The sequence below is a fragment of the Pimephales promelas genome, chromosome 9 (genome assembly GCF_988280905.1).
Source record: "Pimephales promelas chromosome 9, fPimPro1.hap1.1, whole genome shotgun sequence".
Classification (NCBI taxonomy): Eukaryota; Metazoa; Chordata; class Actinopteri; order Cypriniformes; family Leuciscidae; genus Pimephales; species Pimephales promelas.
Genome location: NC_142777.1, coordinates 34,073,047 through 34,086,709, shown reverse-complemented (window position 1 = coordinate 34,086,709; position 13,663 = coordinate 34,073,047). Strand labels below are relative to the sequence as shown.

Below are 13,663 nucleotides of genomic sequence, written 5' to 3'. Positions count from 1 at the left end.
CGAAACTGATGCAATAGCGGAGTCAAAATGGCGGATAGTGCTCAGCGACTTTAATGCGATTGAGCCCAAATGAAAGCCTGTGGTTGAAAGCTTCCATTTCGAGCCGACAAACCAGCTTGATCAGCTCAGTCAGAAGTAGAATGGAAAGAACTATGAGAATATAAATATGATCTGACGAGATGTTTATTGTAAGTCATATTTACATTCGAATGAGGAGAGCAGTTTATACAATTTCATCATAATAATGGCAATAACATGCATACCCTCGACTAGAGGAAGTTTCACCATTGCGGAGGGATATTTGACAAATTAATGTTTTATCGTGGCAAAATACGAGATTATCGTCTATAGATAAGGGGATGCGTGTGAAACTAGGACTACTGCTGTGCAGGTTTATTTAGCAATTATTAATTATTTTTTTTATCAAACAAACATGCCACATTAAGTTATGCTATTAAACTTTACCTGTATATTTTTAGGTTTAATTTACACACACCTACACACACATATATATATATATATATATATATATATATATATATGTGTGTGTGTGTGTATATATATATATATATATATATATATATATATATATATGTGTGTGTGTGTGTGTGTGTGTGTGTGTGTATATATATATATATATATACATTCTGATTGGTATTTATCTGATGCATTAGAAACCTTTATATTGTCTTACCTGCCTTTGTTCTCATTTCTAATATTTGATTGTCTAAACAATAATAGCACATATTTTAGGTGATTCTGTCTGATCCTCATAATCCTGATTACACAAATCCAAAAAGATCAAACTATCAGCCTATATTCCTAAAATACTTTGTTTCATCGTGATATCTTTATCCTGCAGCACAGATTTATGCCCATACCCCATTCAGACAAACACATTCATTGAAAAAAAAAAAAAAAAAAAAAAAAAAACAGGATGAAGGTGGAATCATTCAGTTACAATTGAGTAGAACAGAGTATTGTTGATGTGAAACATACAACGCAATACAAAATAATATTGATTATTAATACAAGACAACTAAAAACTGCAAAATATGCTGTGGCACCATAAAAGTGAATAGATTATGCAATGATACTATGATAAATATCTCGTTACTGAATGACTATTATACATTATTTACATGCTAAACTTACTTATAAAAACACAATGGTGTCCAAAATCCATAAAAAAAATTAAAAAAAAATTATGCTGGTCAAAAAGATGTAGGTCTACTGGTAAATGTATTAAAAATGCATTATAGTAGGCTATATTTGTATTGTAAAAACATACTCAAGCACATTTTTAATACATTTAATAGTAATAGAAGCTGCATCTTTTTCAGTAACGAAACAGCATTCTAATGGTAGGGCCTAATGCAACATTCTTGATAGATGGATGCATTCTAGATAATTTGCAGCCTAAGTCTTATAATTACAATGAAGCTGTTTGTTCTTTCAACATTCATAATACACATTTTCTTGTACTTTGTACATTCAACTTTCTACGCCATGAAGCATTAAAATGACTGACGTCAATAAAGCAGCAACAATGCCTTGGCGCGCGCGCGCTCTCTCTCCTCTCGTGCGCAGGGAAACCCCAAATCAACCTCCGCGTGATGGCGGTATGAGGCAGTCCCTGCAAGCCAGAGCGTGGGAGTTCCTGTCTTCGCCATGTCGGGGTGGTGCTGCAACTCGCTGAGGATACCCTGAACCGAGCAGAAGTCTCCAGCCCCCCTTCTGCTGCTACTGCTCCATCCATCCATCCATCCATCCATCCATCCATCTATCTACCCATCCGCCCCCACACGGCACCAGGCAGAGTCCAGCATCCCCAGCATCACTCTTTCCCCGGATCAGCTGCGACACATCTTTCCTTCTGACCGACTGTGGACCGAGGAGAGACGCACCAAGTGATGCGGCTTCTGCAGCCCGCGCATCCCGCAGCACCGAAGACCGCACGCTCACCCGTTAGGAGTAGGCGCACTTTCCCCGTTATCTACAACAACCCATGAGAATGTCCAGCACAGACATCATGGGTTTAAACCCTACCGACCGCGTAATCAAATGTAAGTGCACTGTTGTTATGTTCTCTTTATTAATCATACTCAGCACATTTAAGCATGCCGTTTTATGCGATTGTGAATGGTTTGCGATGATTCCGCTTCTATGATGATGCACTGTGAGGTTTTGAAAACGTAATAATTCATGCATCAATGATCGATCAGTGATCAAATGATGATCAGAAGGTGTGTTTGCATTAAAAAAAAAACTCTTTCCGTTCTTTATGAGATTGGCAAACCCATTAAGGCTTCCTATATGCTCAGTGATGCTGATGCAGGCGAGATATGGCAAGCTGCTTTAACATTTATTCCTTGAAACTAACATCTATATTTATGTTATTAATTGCAAGTAATTCATGGATTAGTATCTTTTTCAGTTCTGCGTCATTAACTTATATAGACTACTAATTCTTATTCTATAGTGACTAGCATTAATGCTCGTTCATCATAATCTAGTCCTTGTTTTTTTTGCAATCAGTCACTATCTCAAAAAAGCTAGCAAATATAAAAACACTGTTGTTAACTGATAAGAATTATTACTTACAACTTGTAGATACCAGTGACTCAAAGTGATGTAGGTATAAAAGGACTAAAGGCGCACCAGGGTAAAAGGCACATTTGATTATATTCTCCTCTAAACCACTAGATGGCACAAACACTTGCCACAGAACTTTCCTAAATATCCTCTTTTCAAGATGCATGTGGAAATTTGGCTGCGATCGCGGGCAGGGCAGCACGAAGTTGACTCTATGCTAAATTAATCTAATATTGATTGCTTAATGAGAATCGGTAAAATTGTCTATATTTTGAGACAAAGTTCTTGTCAATGATTTTCATAAATAGATTATAAAAAATCTATATTAAATTGGCTGTCCACCTTAGAGATAATCACCATATTTATAATTAAATCATCATGTTTAAAAAAATATATGATATTAATAATATCATACAATAAAAGATATTTATTGTTACTAAAATGCTATATTAAATTTTAATGGGATCTCATTCAATGCTTTCAGAATCTTTTTGTTTTCTATATTTTTAAAATTAACATATTTTAATGAATTTTTATATTTTTATTGAGCAAAAAGGAATTGTTTTATTTATCTAAATAAATTGAAATGAATACAAACTTTGCTAAAGTGATTGTTTTGAACAAGTAGACATTATTAAAAACATGTTATTTTTAGCTAAAGTATTTATATCTTTTAACCTGCGCAAAACATAGGCTATAAAAATTATACATTTATCAGATTTTTAAAGAAAGAATTATGATATAATTCTGTTGCTCCATTTCTTAAATCACACATTATGGGTGTAGAGAAAAGCACATTTTAAGGTGTGCCAGTCTAGCCCCTTTCTAATAAGTGCAGTAATGTGAAGTAGGCCAGACAATAGTAACTAATGGAATAAGTACTTGTATCTACAGTATATTACGTTTACACTGAGTTTATACACATAGCAATTAAAAATAAATTCTAGAGTCTAGACACATACATCTAGACAACCATTTTAAAGAATAAATGTGAAACCGGCTTGCCACATTTGTGAAGCGCATCGATGGCTGCGCGCGCCTGCTGGCGGATAGATGAACTGTTATACAGTGCCAGGTTACCCCAGAGAGAGAGATAGAGGGGGGAGGAGAGCAAGAGAGAGATTAACATCTCGATCCAATGAAATATTTTTGGCAGTTTGAGGATGACAGCGAAAGGACGACTTAAAGGTAGCGTGGCTTTTGCATTGCATGCATCTCCTCCTTATGCTCGCCTATACGCATATTTTACTCCAATGTCAGTGCGCGCGCTTGTCGGATAGCAGCACTCGGATAACGAGATGATTGTTAACGTATCGATTGTGCGTGTAATTATGTAAAATGTGCAATGCCTCGAGCCCTTGCACGAGTGCACTCTTGTCATGCGGGGGAAATGCGCGCTGAGATGCTCGCAATGTCAGCTCGTGCACTGACATGGACATCCTTGCATAGATGGCCTATGAGGGTATGTTAGTCTATCATTCCGAAGCAGTTTATCGATTCGTTGGTACAGCGTTACACACTGTAAACAAGGCTGCACACAGAGGATGCTCTGCAGAAATCCCAAAGGCATAAAAGCTAAACGTTATTGCAGGAAGCAAGTTGCATTTCAGTGCATTGCATCACTATATATTTCATGTGATGATGATGATGATGATGAGTCGATACGTTAATGCAAACCCATCAGAAATGCCAATACCAATCAATGCCTACAGCCATTTTATATTTCTAGTTTTTGCAAGAAAAGAAATATGATCAAATAAAACCCACTAAAAAGGCCATATAGAGAGGATGTGGGCATTACAGCATCACTGGATGTTGGGATATGTGGATGTGGATGTGGATGTATAGTGTGGGCGTTTAGTAGAGAGAGAGAGGGGTTAATTAGACGTCAGCGATGGCTGTGCATACTCAAAAGCTGCCCGAAGGCATCTGTTTCCTGTGTGTATGTGATCAACACTGGAATTTGTTTGGATTATAAAAGACAATAAGAGCGGACAGGGGAGGCATGCTTTTGACCACCGTACTGTGTAGAGCAAGGGAGGTTTGGACAGCGAGAGAGAGAAAGAGAGAGAGAGATGTGGTGTGTATTGTAAAGGGCTTTTCCTTAACCCTGGAGTGTGGCCGTCTGTAATTATTTAGCAACATATGCCATTCCGCATTAAATAATCATAGTGTGGCATATGTGTCACCATTATGTAATATTAACCGTTAGGTATGCTGGGTTATAAGCTTTCGGGAAGGTCTGTGTGAGAGCGTGTCCAGATATAGCTGGTGTATAAGGAAAGCAAAGCAGCTGGCGTGAGAAAGGTATTAGGATGCAGCTGAATTGTGAAAATGCTTGGTTGTTCAGGAAACCTTTAGGGGAAAAGTATCCTGTGGTGTATCCATGATACACTCTATAAGATGGTAATACATATATTGCATGGTATTCTATTTAAATATACTCCAATGTAGGCCAAACAGTACTATTATTACCATAGGTCATATCCAAAAATCAAGAAACATGCTACCAAGCATGACGTTACAACAGTATGGTTTTGTTACACTTAAAATGTGCCAATGGTACTTCCATGATATTTTGGACATGCAATTGGTATTCTTTGAAGTACCATGGTACATGGATTTCAGTGCTATGATATATTTCAAAGTACTGTAATATTATTATCTGAAACCATCACTTCATAATGGTATATTCCCACAGTACTTGTTTGTAAGAAGTATTTACACAGGACTGACAAAAAACCTTGGTATTACCATGATGATACATATAAAAAATATACTGTACTATGGTGCATGCCCAAAAACCTGGTAATACCATTGCATTTCACTTAAATGATCATGCTATAATATTTTAGTGAAGATGTCGTGTTTGGGATAATTATGTACTTGCTACTCCAATGGTATTACCATCATATTTTGTATGTGTCCTAGTCTTGAAACCATGGTAAAACTAATAGTAACCGTGTTCAATATGGGATGATTGATATATAATTATTTAGATGTTGCTCTAATATAATCCTGGTAATAGCTGTACCATGTCAAAAAAACAAAAAACCCACTTGCATACTTAACAAACCTGATAATATCATGATGTTTTAGTGAAGAAGATGGTGTGCTTGGGATAATTGGTTACATGTTACTCCAGGAAACTTCAAAGAATACCATGTCAAACAAAGTATTACCATGATTTTGCGAATTAATCGCAATGAATGAATCGTGATTAATCGCATCCAAAATAAAAGTTTCGGTTTACATAATATATGTGTGTGTGGTGTGTATAATTATTTTGTATATATAAATAAATACACACATATGCATGTATATATTTAAGAAAAATGTGTTATTAATATATCAAATATTTATGTATAATATTAATTTTGTATAAATATATATATACAGTATATACATGCAAATAGTTCTTAAATATATACATGGATGTGTGTGTATTTATATATATACAAAATAATTACACACACATATATTATGTAAACACAAACTTTTATTTTGGATGCGATTAATCGCGATTAATCGTTTCACAGCCCTAGCACTCTAAAAAATTCTGGGTTGTTTTAACCCAATTTTGGGTCAAAAATGGACAAACCCAGCCGTTGGGTTACAAATGTACACATTTTCCTAGGGAGTAGCAGAGTAAAAGTGGTGCATGGAAGATGACATGCTAGAGACACACAAAGTGAGTAAGCGAGTAGAGTGCTTGAGATGAATTTGCTCATTTCCACAAGTTATTATGCGCTGCATTCTCTGCGAGACAAAATGCGCCTCACTGCCATCTGTCTCCTGAAGGAATGTGGTAATGCGACAATAATGACTAGATTATTGTAATTGCATCATAGTGTATTTTTTACGATTGGTACTAATAGGTGTCCTTGGCCCCTAGGAGGTTTTAAAACAGAAACAGATTATTTGCACGCAGTCAGAAACACACGTTCAAGGCATTGTCGGAACGACTTCAAAGATCAACATTTTCTCCAGATTGTGTGTCTGTGTTGTTAATTCATGCATGCCTCCTGCTGAGCACCGACACACAACACGAGCTAGATGTTAAAGCCCGGCAGTCGGCACAGAAACTAAGAGAGAGTGTTGACATGAGCCTGGTGATAAATGAAACGGGAGCAGGTGAAAGAAAAGAGAGGGGGAATGTGTGAAAAGTGCGGAGGATGAGAAGTGGGAGAGACGGGGAATTAGGCACTTGACAGCAGATAGATGGATGGATGTGCATGCGCTTGTTGTGTCCCAGCAATCTCTTTCTCTCGTACATAGGCAAACGTTAGGAAAAGAATTCTAGAGCACTGCATACTGCACAGTATACACTGAACATTGGCAGCTATTTAAAGTCACCATGAAATCAAAACTGATCAGTCTTTTTTTTAAATGGAATATTTATATTGTTATATTCTTCTCTGACGAAGTGTTTAGTGGGGCGAGGGCGGGGCAACCTGTCACTCACATGACATCATAGCAATAGCGAACCACAACCATCCAAATAATTCCACACCTTACATTTTTTGTAGTTTGAGAAGCCATATCACTTAATACGACAATACAATCAAAACTTCCATTTCATACTGACTTTATAAGGGATACTCCGCCCAAAAATGAAAAAAAGTGTGAGTTTCTTTCTTCTGATGAACACAAAGGAAGATATTTTGAAGAACGATTGGAAATTTGGCACCATTGACTTCCATAGCATTTATTTTTTCTACTATGGAAGTCAATGGTGCCAAACAACTGTTTGGTTCCAATCGTTCTTCAAAATATCTTCCTTTGTGTTCATCAGAAGAAAGAATCTCATATAGGTTTGCAACAACTTGAGGGTAAATGATGACAGAATTTTCATTTTTGGGTGGAGTATCCCTTTAAGGAAAGTCAGTTCACTTGGCGGCCATATTTGCAACGTCTCCGTACAGCTTTTTCAGGGCATAGACATCCATATAAAGGCTAGATGTCTCGTCCGCGCTGCTGGCCAATGGAGGTCAACATCAGCACCTGGCGGCCATCTTGCCACAGGCAGCTCGCTCACTCGTAACATTGTTTTAAAGGTTCATGTACTTTTTAAATAACCGTAACTTGCTCCATTTTCTACCAATTTTCAAACGCTCTGGTTTGTTATATAAGCGTCAGAGATGTAGTTATGTCACTGCATACTTATGAATAATAAGTGTATAAATAAATAATCATCCAGAACTATAGGCACGTTGATAACGTTTATAAGAAACCAAACCGTTTGTAAATCCGTCAAGATTTCAACGAGCTAAGAGTATTTGTTTTCGTGCTAATCACTCACCTAACATCAGATACCACAGAGCCCACCAGAAAGCCTGCCTGTGACAAGATGGCCGCCGGTGATGACGATAAAGACTCTAGCCTTTATATGGATATCTATGTTTCAGCCTAGCAAATTCCTATATCGAATTCCTTTCTATGGAAAGCCAGAGCTTCCAACGCCGATTTGCTCTTTTATTTAGAAGACAGGACTAGAGCGTAATTTTGTGCATTGCAGTTTCTTGTCACATGACCTCATTACATGCATGTTTAATCCTCATAGGATGTTCCTGTAGTCTGGAAGATAACGATGTTAATGTTTCAGATGCATTGGCCAGTTTCAAAATTCTTTTGATTTCACTATTGACAAATATGTTTAGTAAAAAAAATGCACATAGTTTTGTAATGGATGCTTGTATGCAATGGAACTCGGTGCTTGTAACCCAAGGACAATGGTGACACCAGAATACAAATATTCATGATTCTGAAGCTGAAAATACAGAATTATTTTAGACGAATATTCTTGCACTTTTTCTGACTAGATATAATTAATATATTTAGATGTAGCAAAATAATGTTGGACACTTTTTACTGGTAAAGTAATTTGGCTTTATCAGGACCCACAAATATTCCCCCATTGCATTATTATACATTATAATCAACAGTATAGATAGTAGTTTAATGTACTGACACTAAAACTTTTGTGAGAATTTTTTCTCACACAGTAATTTTTATTTTGGGGAACTATCTACGATACATATTGTCACTAGTATCCACGATGCATATTGTTGCATTTTTGTATTGCGGCACGATATATTGTTACACCCCTAATCATAACCAATACTTAGTAGTTTAATAATTAGTTTCCACCATGATTTATAAAATTTAAACACCCCAGCTTAAAGAATTACGAATTTAAAGTGGTGTTCACGAGTGCTCATTTTGCGAATACAATCATTCTTACATGACTTGAAGGCAGCATACAGTGAGTTATTTTGCATTTTTAATCAAATTTTCTGTAAACTCATCTTAATTCTTGGCACTCTATTCAAGCAAGGGGGCCAGAAATGGATGTAAAAACATTGCAGCGGATATTACTTGGTTCATTTGTCACAATGGAGATGTAAGGCCAAGTTGAGCACAGTGCATTGTGGGATATAGTGCCTAGTGCATTGCGGTACTGTTGTTTACTGCACATTTTGGCAAATATAGTTGTTGAAGATGTGCATGCTTAGTAAGAGTAGTATTGTAGTATGCTATTTCCGAAAGTAGCCAGGGTCACACACTTCGGCTCTGCTTTCATGCACGTGAGAATGCCTTTTAAACATGACTGATCTAACCAGATACTGAGCTAATCAACTTCCTCGCCCACCTGAATGATAGAGAGAGAGAGCAGGAAAGAGAGAGAGAGGCAATGTCGCTTCAAATGTGGTGATACAGGACTGCAGGAGAATGATGAAAACTGTTTCCTCCCACACAGATGCACAAACACACACAGACACACACATATGTTATGGGTCACTAGAGATGTTAACTTGAGCACGCACACACACACCCATACATACAGATGTATGTGTAATAAAGAAAGCTCACCTTCACACACCGCTATATATGTCTCTCTCTCACATGTTTGATGGAAAACAAAACGTGGTCGTCTATGCCCTGGATAGGACCTCCGGCTCACCGACCCTTACAAAAATGAAGTTTAAGTGTGCTATAGTATACTACTCTTGTGATGAACTGAGAAATCAAATTTTCCTTGAGCTTTTGACATCAAAGAGGTCATCATATTATAAGAATATCCTGTAAGTTTCAGATTCAGAACTGAAAATGTCCTTGTTAGACCAATAAAAGCTTTTATTGACACCAGGCTCAGCAAACGACTCGTTTTTGGGAGAACTTTTACTTTAAACTGACACTAGACCTGGACGAGGATTCAGCAGGGATACTTGCAGGAAATTGTAGGATATTCGAAATTATTAGTGCACAACACAGGAAGTGGACTGGGTTAAAAATAGCATGCCGCCACAAACAGATACCCATCCGTAGATCTGGTTCAAAACAGACTAAAGGTGAAACTGGGAGGGAGAGTGAAAGACTAAATTTAGCCTCTTTAACATAAATTCTTTGGGTGTAAGTTTGGAGCGCAGAGGACATACTTGATAGTGCAGAGACCTAATGAGGCCATGCGAAAGCAGGAACGCTTCTGTGATCCAGAAATCCAGAAGAACAGATCTTGAATGATGTTCATCCTGCTGTATGACCTCATCACATCTGGCCTGTCAATCAACCCAGCTCACTCTGCTGATTGGTTCATCGGCCTGTTTGTCATCTCGAAGTCCCGCTTTTGTGCACGTGCAGATGGCGCCTTCATGTGTGAAGCATGCATTAATTGTGCAACATCAAATGGCGCTTGTAAAAATCCCTCCGTGGAAGGCATGTGATGCTGTGTTACCTTCTCCCGATCTGGGTCAATCGCTAACCGGCGAATCTCCCTCCCTTTCTCTTATCCATCTCTTTAGTCAGTTTTCTCTGTTCCCGTTCCTTTTCATTCTCTTCGTCTCATCTTTTTGCAGAATTATGGGTTTGTCGTAGGACGTGGCGGCTGTGTTTTTAAGACTCGCCTGTAGTAACAACAAAACACTTCTGTCTGACACGCAGCAAAATGTGTCTTCCATCGTTTTTAGGTCTCGGGGCCTGAAACAGAGCAGTCCCACGGTTGTGTGATCACAGGATGATGTATTTTAGATTGTCAGCAGTTTAATTACAGGATGTTGCATTTAGTGGGGTGGAAGTGCTTCGAGAACGGCACCGTGGGTGTCTGATGGTCTTTGGTTGCTATATGCCCCTTCAGATCTCACTAGTTTGTCGTTCGACACCACAAATCTCTGAAATTCTCTGCCCTACTTCAGCCACCCAGAAGTGAGCATCCCACCGACAATATCTGCAGCAGCAATGTTGTATTGTACTGTGGGATCTCTAATATGACCTCATTAGGATGGGAAACTCTGCTTCTGCAGAACTTATTGTCACCAGTACTAAGATGTGAATATTTGCTCATATTTTAAAAAGATAGTTCACCTGAAAACATAGGCGTCATATATTGTTGTCTGAGGTCAACTTATGACGTTCGCTTGGTTTTTACATTAAAAAATATCAAAATGAATAAGTAATAGGCTATTCTCTACCCTAGTTTTGAGCCTAGCTGAAAAACGCTCGGTTTTTATGGGCGTCTCGCACTGAAGACTTGGAAGTAAACGCCCACTGCTGTGAGTGGATAACAGTTTTGCATATTATAATGAGTTTCACTCTCGACCCAGTTTGTCATCACGAGGTAGGCAGGCCTATATTATTGATCTATGCGTGTAATGCGCGAATCGGTGGGCGGGGCTAAACCGGCCGTGTTGAAGTATTATCCGTGTTATCCTCTTTGACGTCATAGTTCCCCACTTTGAAAAACGAGTCGTTTGCTGAGCCTGGTGTCAATAAAAGCTTTTATTGAACTAACAAGGACGTTTTCAGTTCTGAAACTTACAGAATATTCTTATAATATGATGAGCTCTTAGATGTCAAAAGCTCAAGGAAAATTTGATTTCTCAGTTCATTACCCCTTTAAAGCCCTGTTTTAAGATCGTTTCTGATGAAATATAATGGTTAAGATTGTTTTTTGGACAAATGCTGCTGTCCTGAGAATTTTTAGTTTCTGTGGTTGCACCCCCACACCTCTACAATGGTGGCATAGGTGCACAGGAACAATCCTTCATAAAACACATAAAACTTTAGTTTACAAAGACGTGAAACTCACAGAGTGGTCTGGGGTGTTCACTGATATGTTAAATCGCTGCAAAAGATGCTTTCCAACAGGTTTTATCATAGTTTTTGTACAACTCCATTGACTTGTATTGTATGTTCTGTTATGTACGGTATTACTCCGCAGCCAGAAACAGAAATGGGGTTGTTTGTATTCTTTTTTTAGTCTTATGCAGTCGCAGTATCATAGGCTACACTATCACAGACTAGAGCCAGACCGATATATCGGGAGGCCGATATTATCGGCCGATATTAAGCATTTTCCAAACTATTGGTATCGACAGTTATAATGGCCAATAAATGAATATTTCAAAAATAAAATAAAAACGGACGAAACACGCTTGAACCATGTCATGAGTGTTGGAGTTGTATAGTTTGTCCACCAGAGGGCACTCTACACCGTCCCTGTTAGCAAAACTCGTTGAGTTGGTCACGATACATACATTGCTTGAATAACAATTGAAAGAACACCCCCATCAGTTCTCTTAACTCAAATAAGCATGACAAAATTTGTGACTATCATGTCTAGTTTCAAATAAATAAATAAAATATCGGCCGATATATCGGAATATCGGATTTTAAAACCCAAAAATATTTGTATCGGTATCGGCCTTCAAAATCCTTTATCGGTCGGGCTCTATCACAGACATACACTAAACGTCACCTTGGCTACGGCAATTAATTGGAACGAATGCGTCAATAGAGCTGCCATCTTGAAACAGAGGAGCCCCTCCACTTTAATGCATCAGCATCAATGTAGACACAGGTCTAACGGAAATAAAATCACCATAAATCATCATGAATGCGATTTTTCTCGTTTTTTTGGTTTGTTCCAAACATTTATCATTGATTCCAGAAACATTTTTTTTTAAAATTAAAAAAAAAAAAATTCTTCCTATTTCAGATTTCATCCGTGAACATCATACGCTGCACAAAAGTCCGCCACCATCAATGAATTCGAAGTAAACGCAGAGATAGCAGCGTTACCTAGCTACTTCCTATGACAAGACCCCTCTTCCAAGATGGCGGCGGTTTTGACGCATGCTTAGAACCCCAAGGTGACGTATAGTGTACAGTATATGTCTATGCTACACTATACAAGTGGTTTGCTTGCAATCGGCAAAGGTGCATTATCGCCACCAACTGGGCTGGAGTGTCTATTATTCAAGCTCTCAACGGAGAATGTATGGTTGTGAGGCATTCGGAAAAATAGGTCTACAGTTTTACAACGATTGGTAAACCACCTGTTGGAAAGCATCTTTTGCTGCGATTTTTGTGTGAGCATATGAGTGAACACCCCAGACCATTCGGTGAGTTACACGTCTTTGTAAACTAAAGTTTTATGCGTTTTATGAGAGGTTTTAATTTGCAATTAAATAGACAAGTTTAGGGTTTGTACAAATTTTAAAAATGTTTTTTAAAAGTCTACTTTGCTCACCAAGGCTGAATTAAAAAATACAAGTATGTTGTCAAATATTATGACATTTTAAAAGAACTGTTGGTGTTTTATATTTTAATAAATTTGAATTGAAATATTAATATGAGTTCCCCAAAGCCATTACTCAAGTATTCAGTGTCACATGATTCTGATATGCTGATTTACTCCTCCTCCTATTATCATCAATGTAATGTATTATTATCAATCAACTGGTCTGAGGTCAACTTCCAACGGACTAGACACGGACTACGGCTGCTACCAGAAGCCAACGATTAGTTTATAAAGTTATAAATATGGATATTTTTCCAACAGAAACACATCAGGGGGGAAACATACCTTTTGACACGTGAAATCAAGCAAGTGAAACATTCATGCCCTTCGACCTAAAACCCGTCAAAAAAGAGTAATGTTCAGCTAATGCGAGTCTTTATAAAAAAGGAGCGCTCATGGTCCTGAAACGCTGAGCCGATGGTTTCTCCTACACAGCAGGGCTTCACACTCCAAGGCAAACCTTGGGTGATTGTCTTCCCGTTTTCGGGG

General features: G+C 37.9%; 1 protein-coding gene across 5 annotated transcripts in view; it reads left to right on the top strand.

Moving 5' to 3' along the window:
• Positions 1-1,453: 1,453 nt before the first annotated feature.
• ppp3cb (protein phosphatase 3, catalytic subunit, beta isozyme) overlaps positions 1,454-13,663 on the top strand; it is a 47,121-nt gene continuing 34,911 nt past the window's right edge. The window contains exon 1 of one of the 5 annotated variants that reach the window (XM_039648984.2): positions 1,454-2,066. In XM_039648984.2, coding sequence (XP_039504918.1) covers positions 2,009-2,066 — 58 coding nt within the window. In that variant the 5' untranslated portion in view covers positions 1,454-2,008. Of the gene's footprint in view, positions 2,067-3,627; positions 3,784-13,663 lie in introns of those variants that run through there. The other 4 variants (XM_039648980.2, XM_039648981.2, XM_039648983.2 and 1 more) reach the window with 4 other exon arrangements.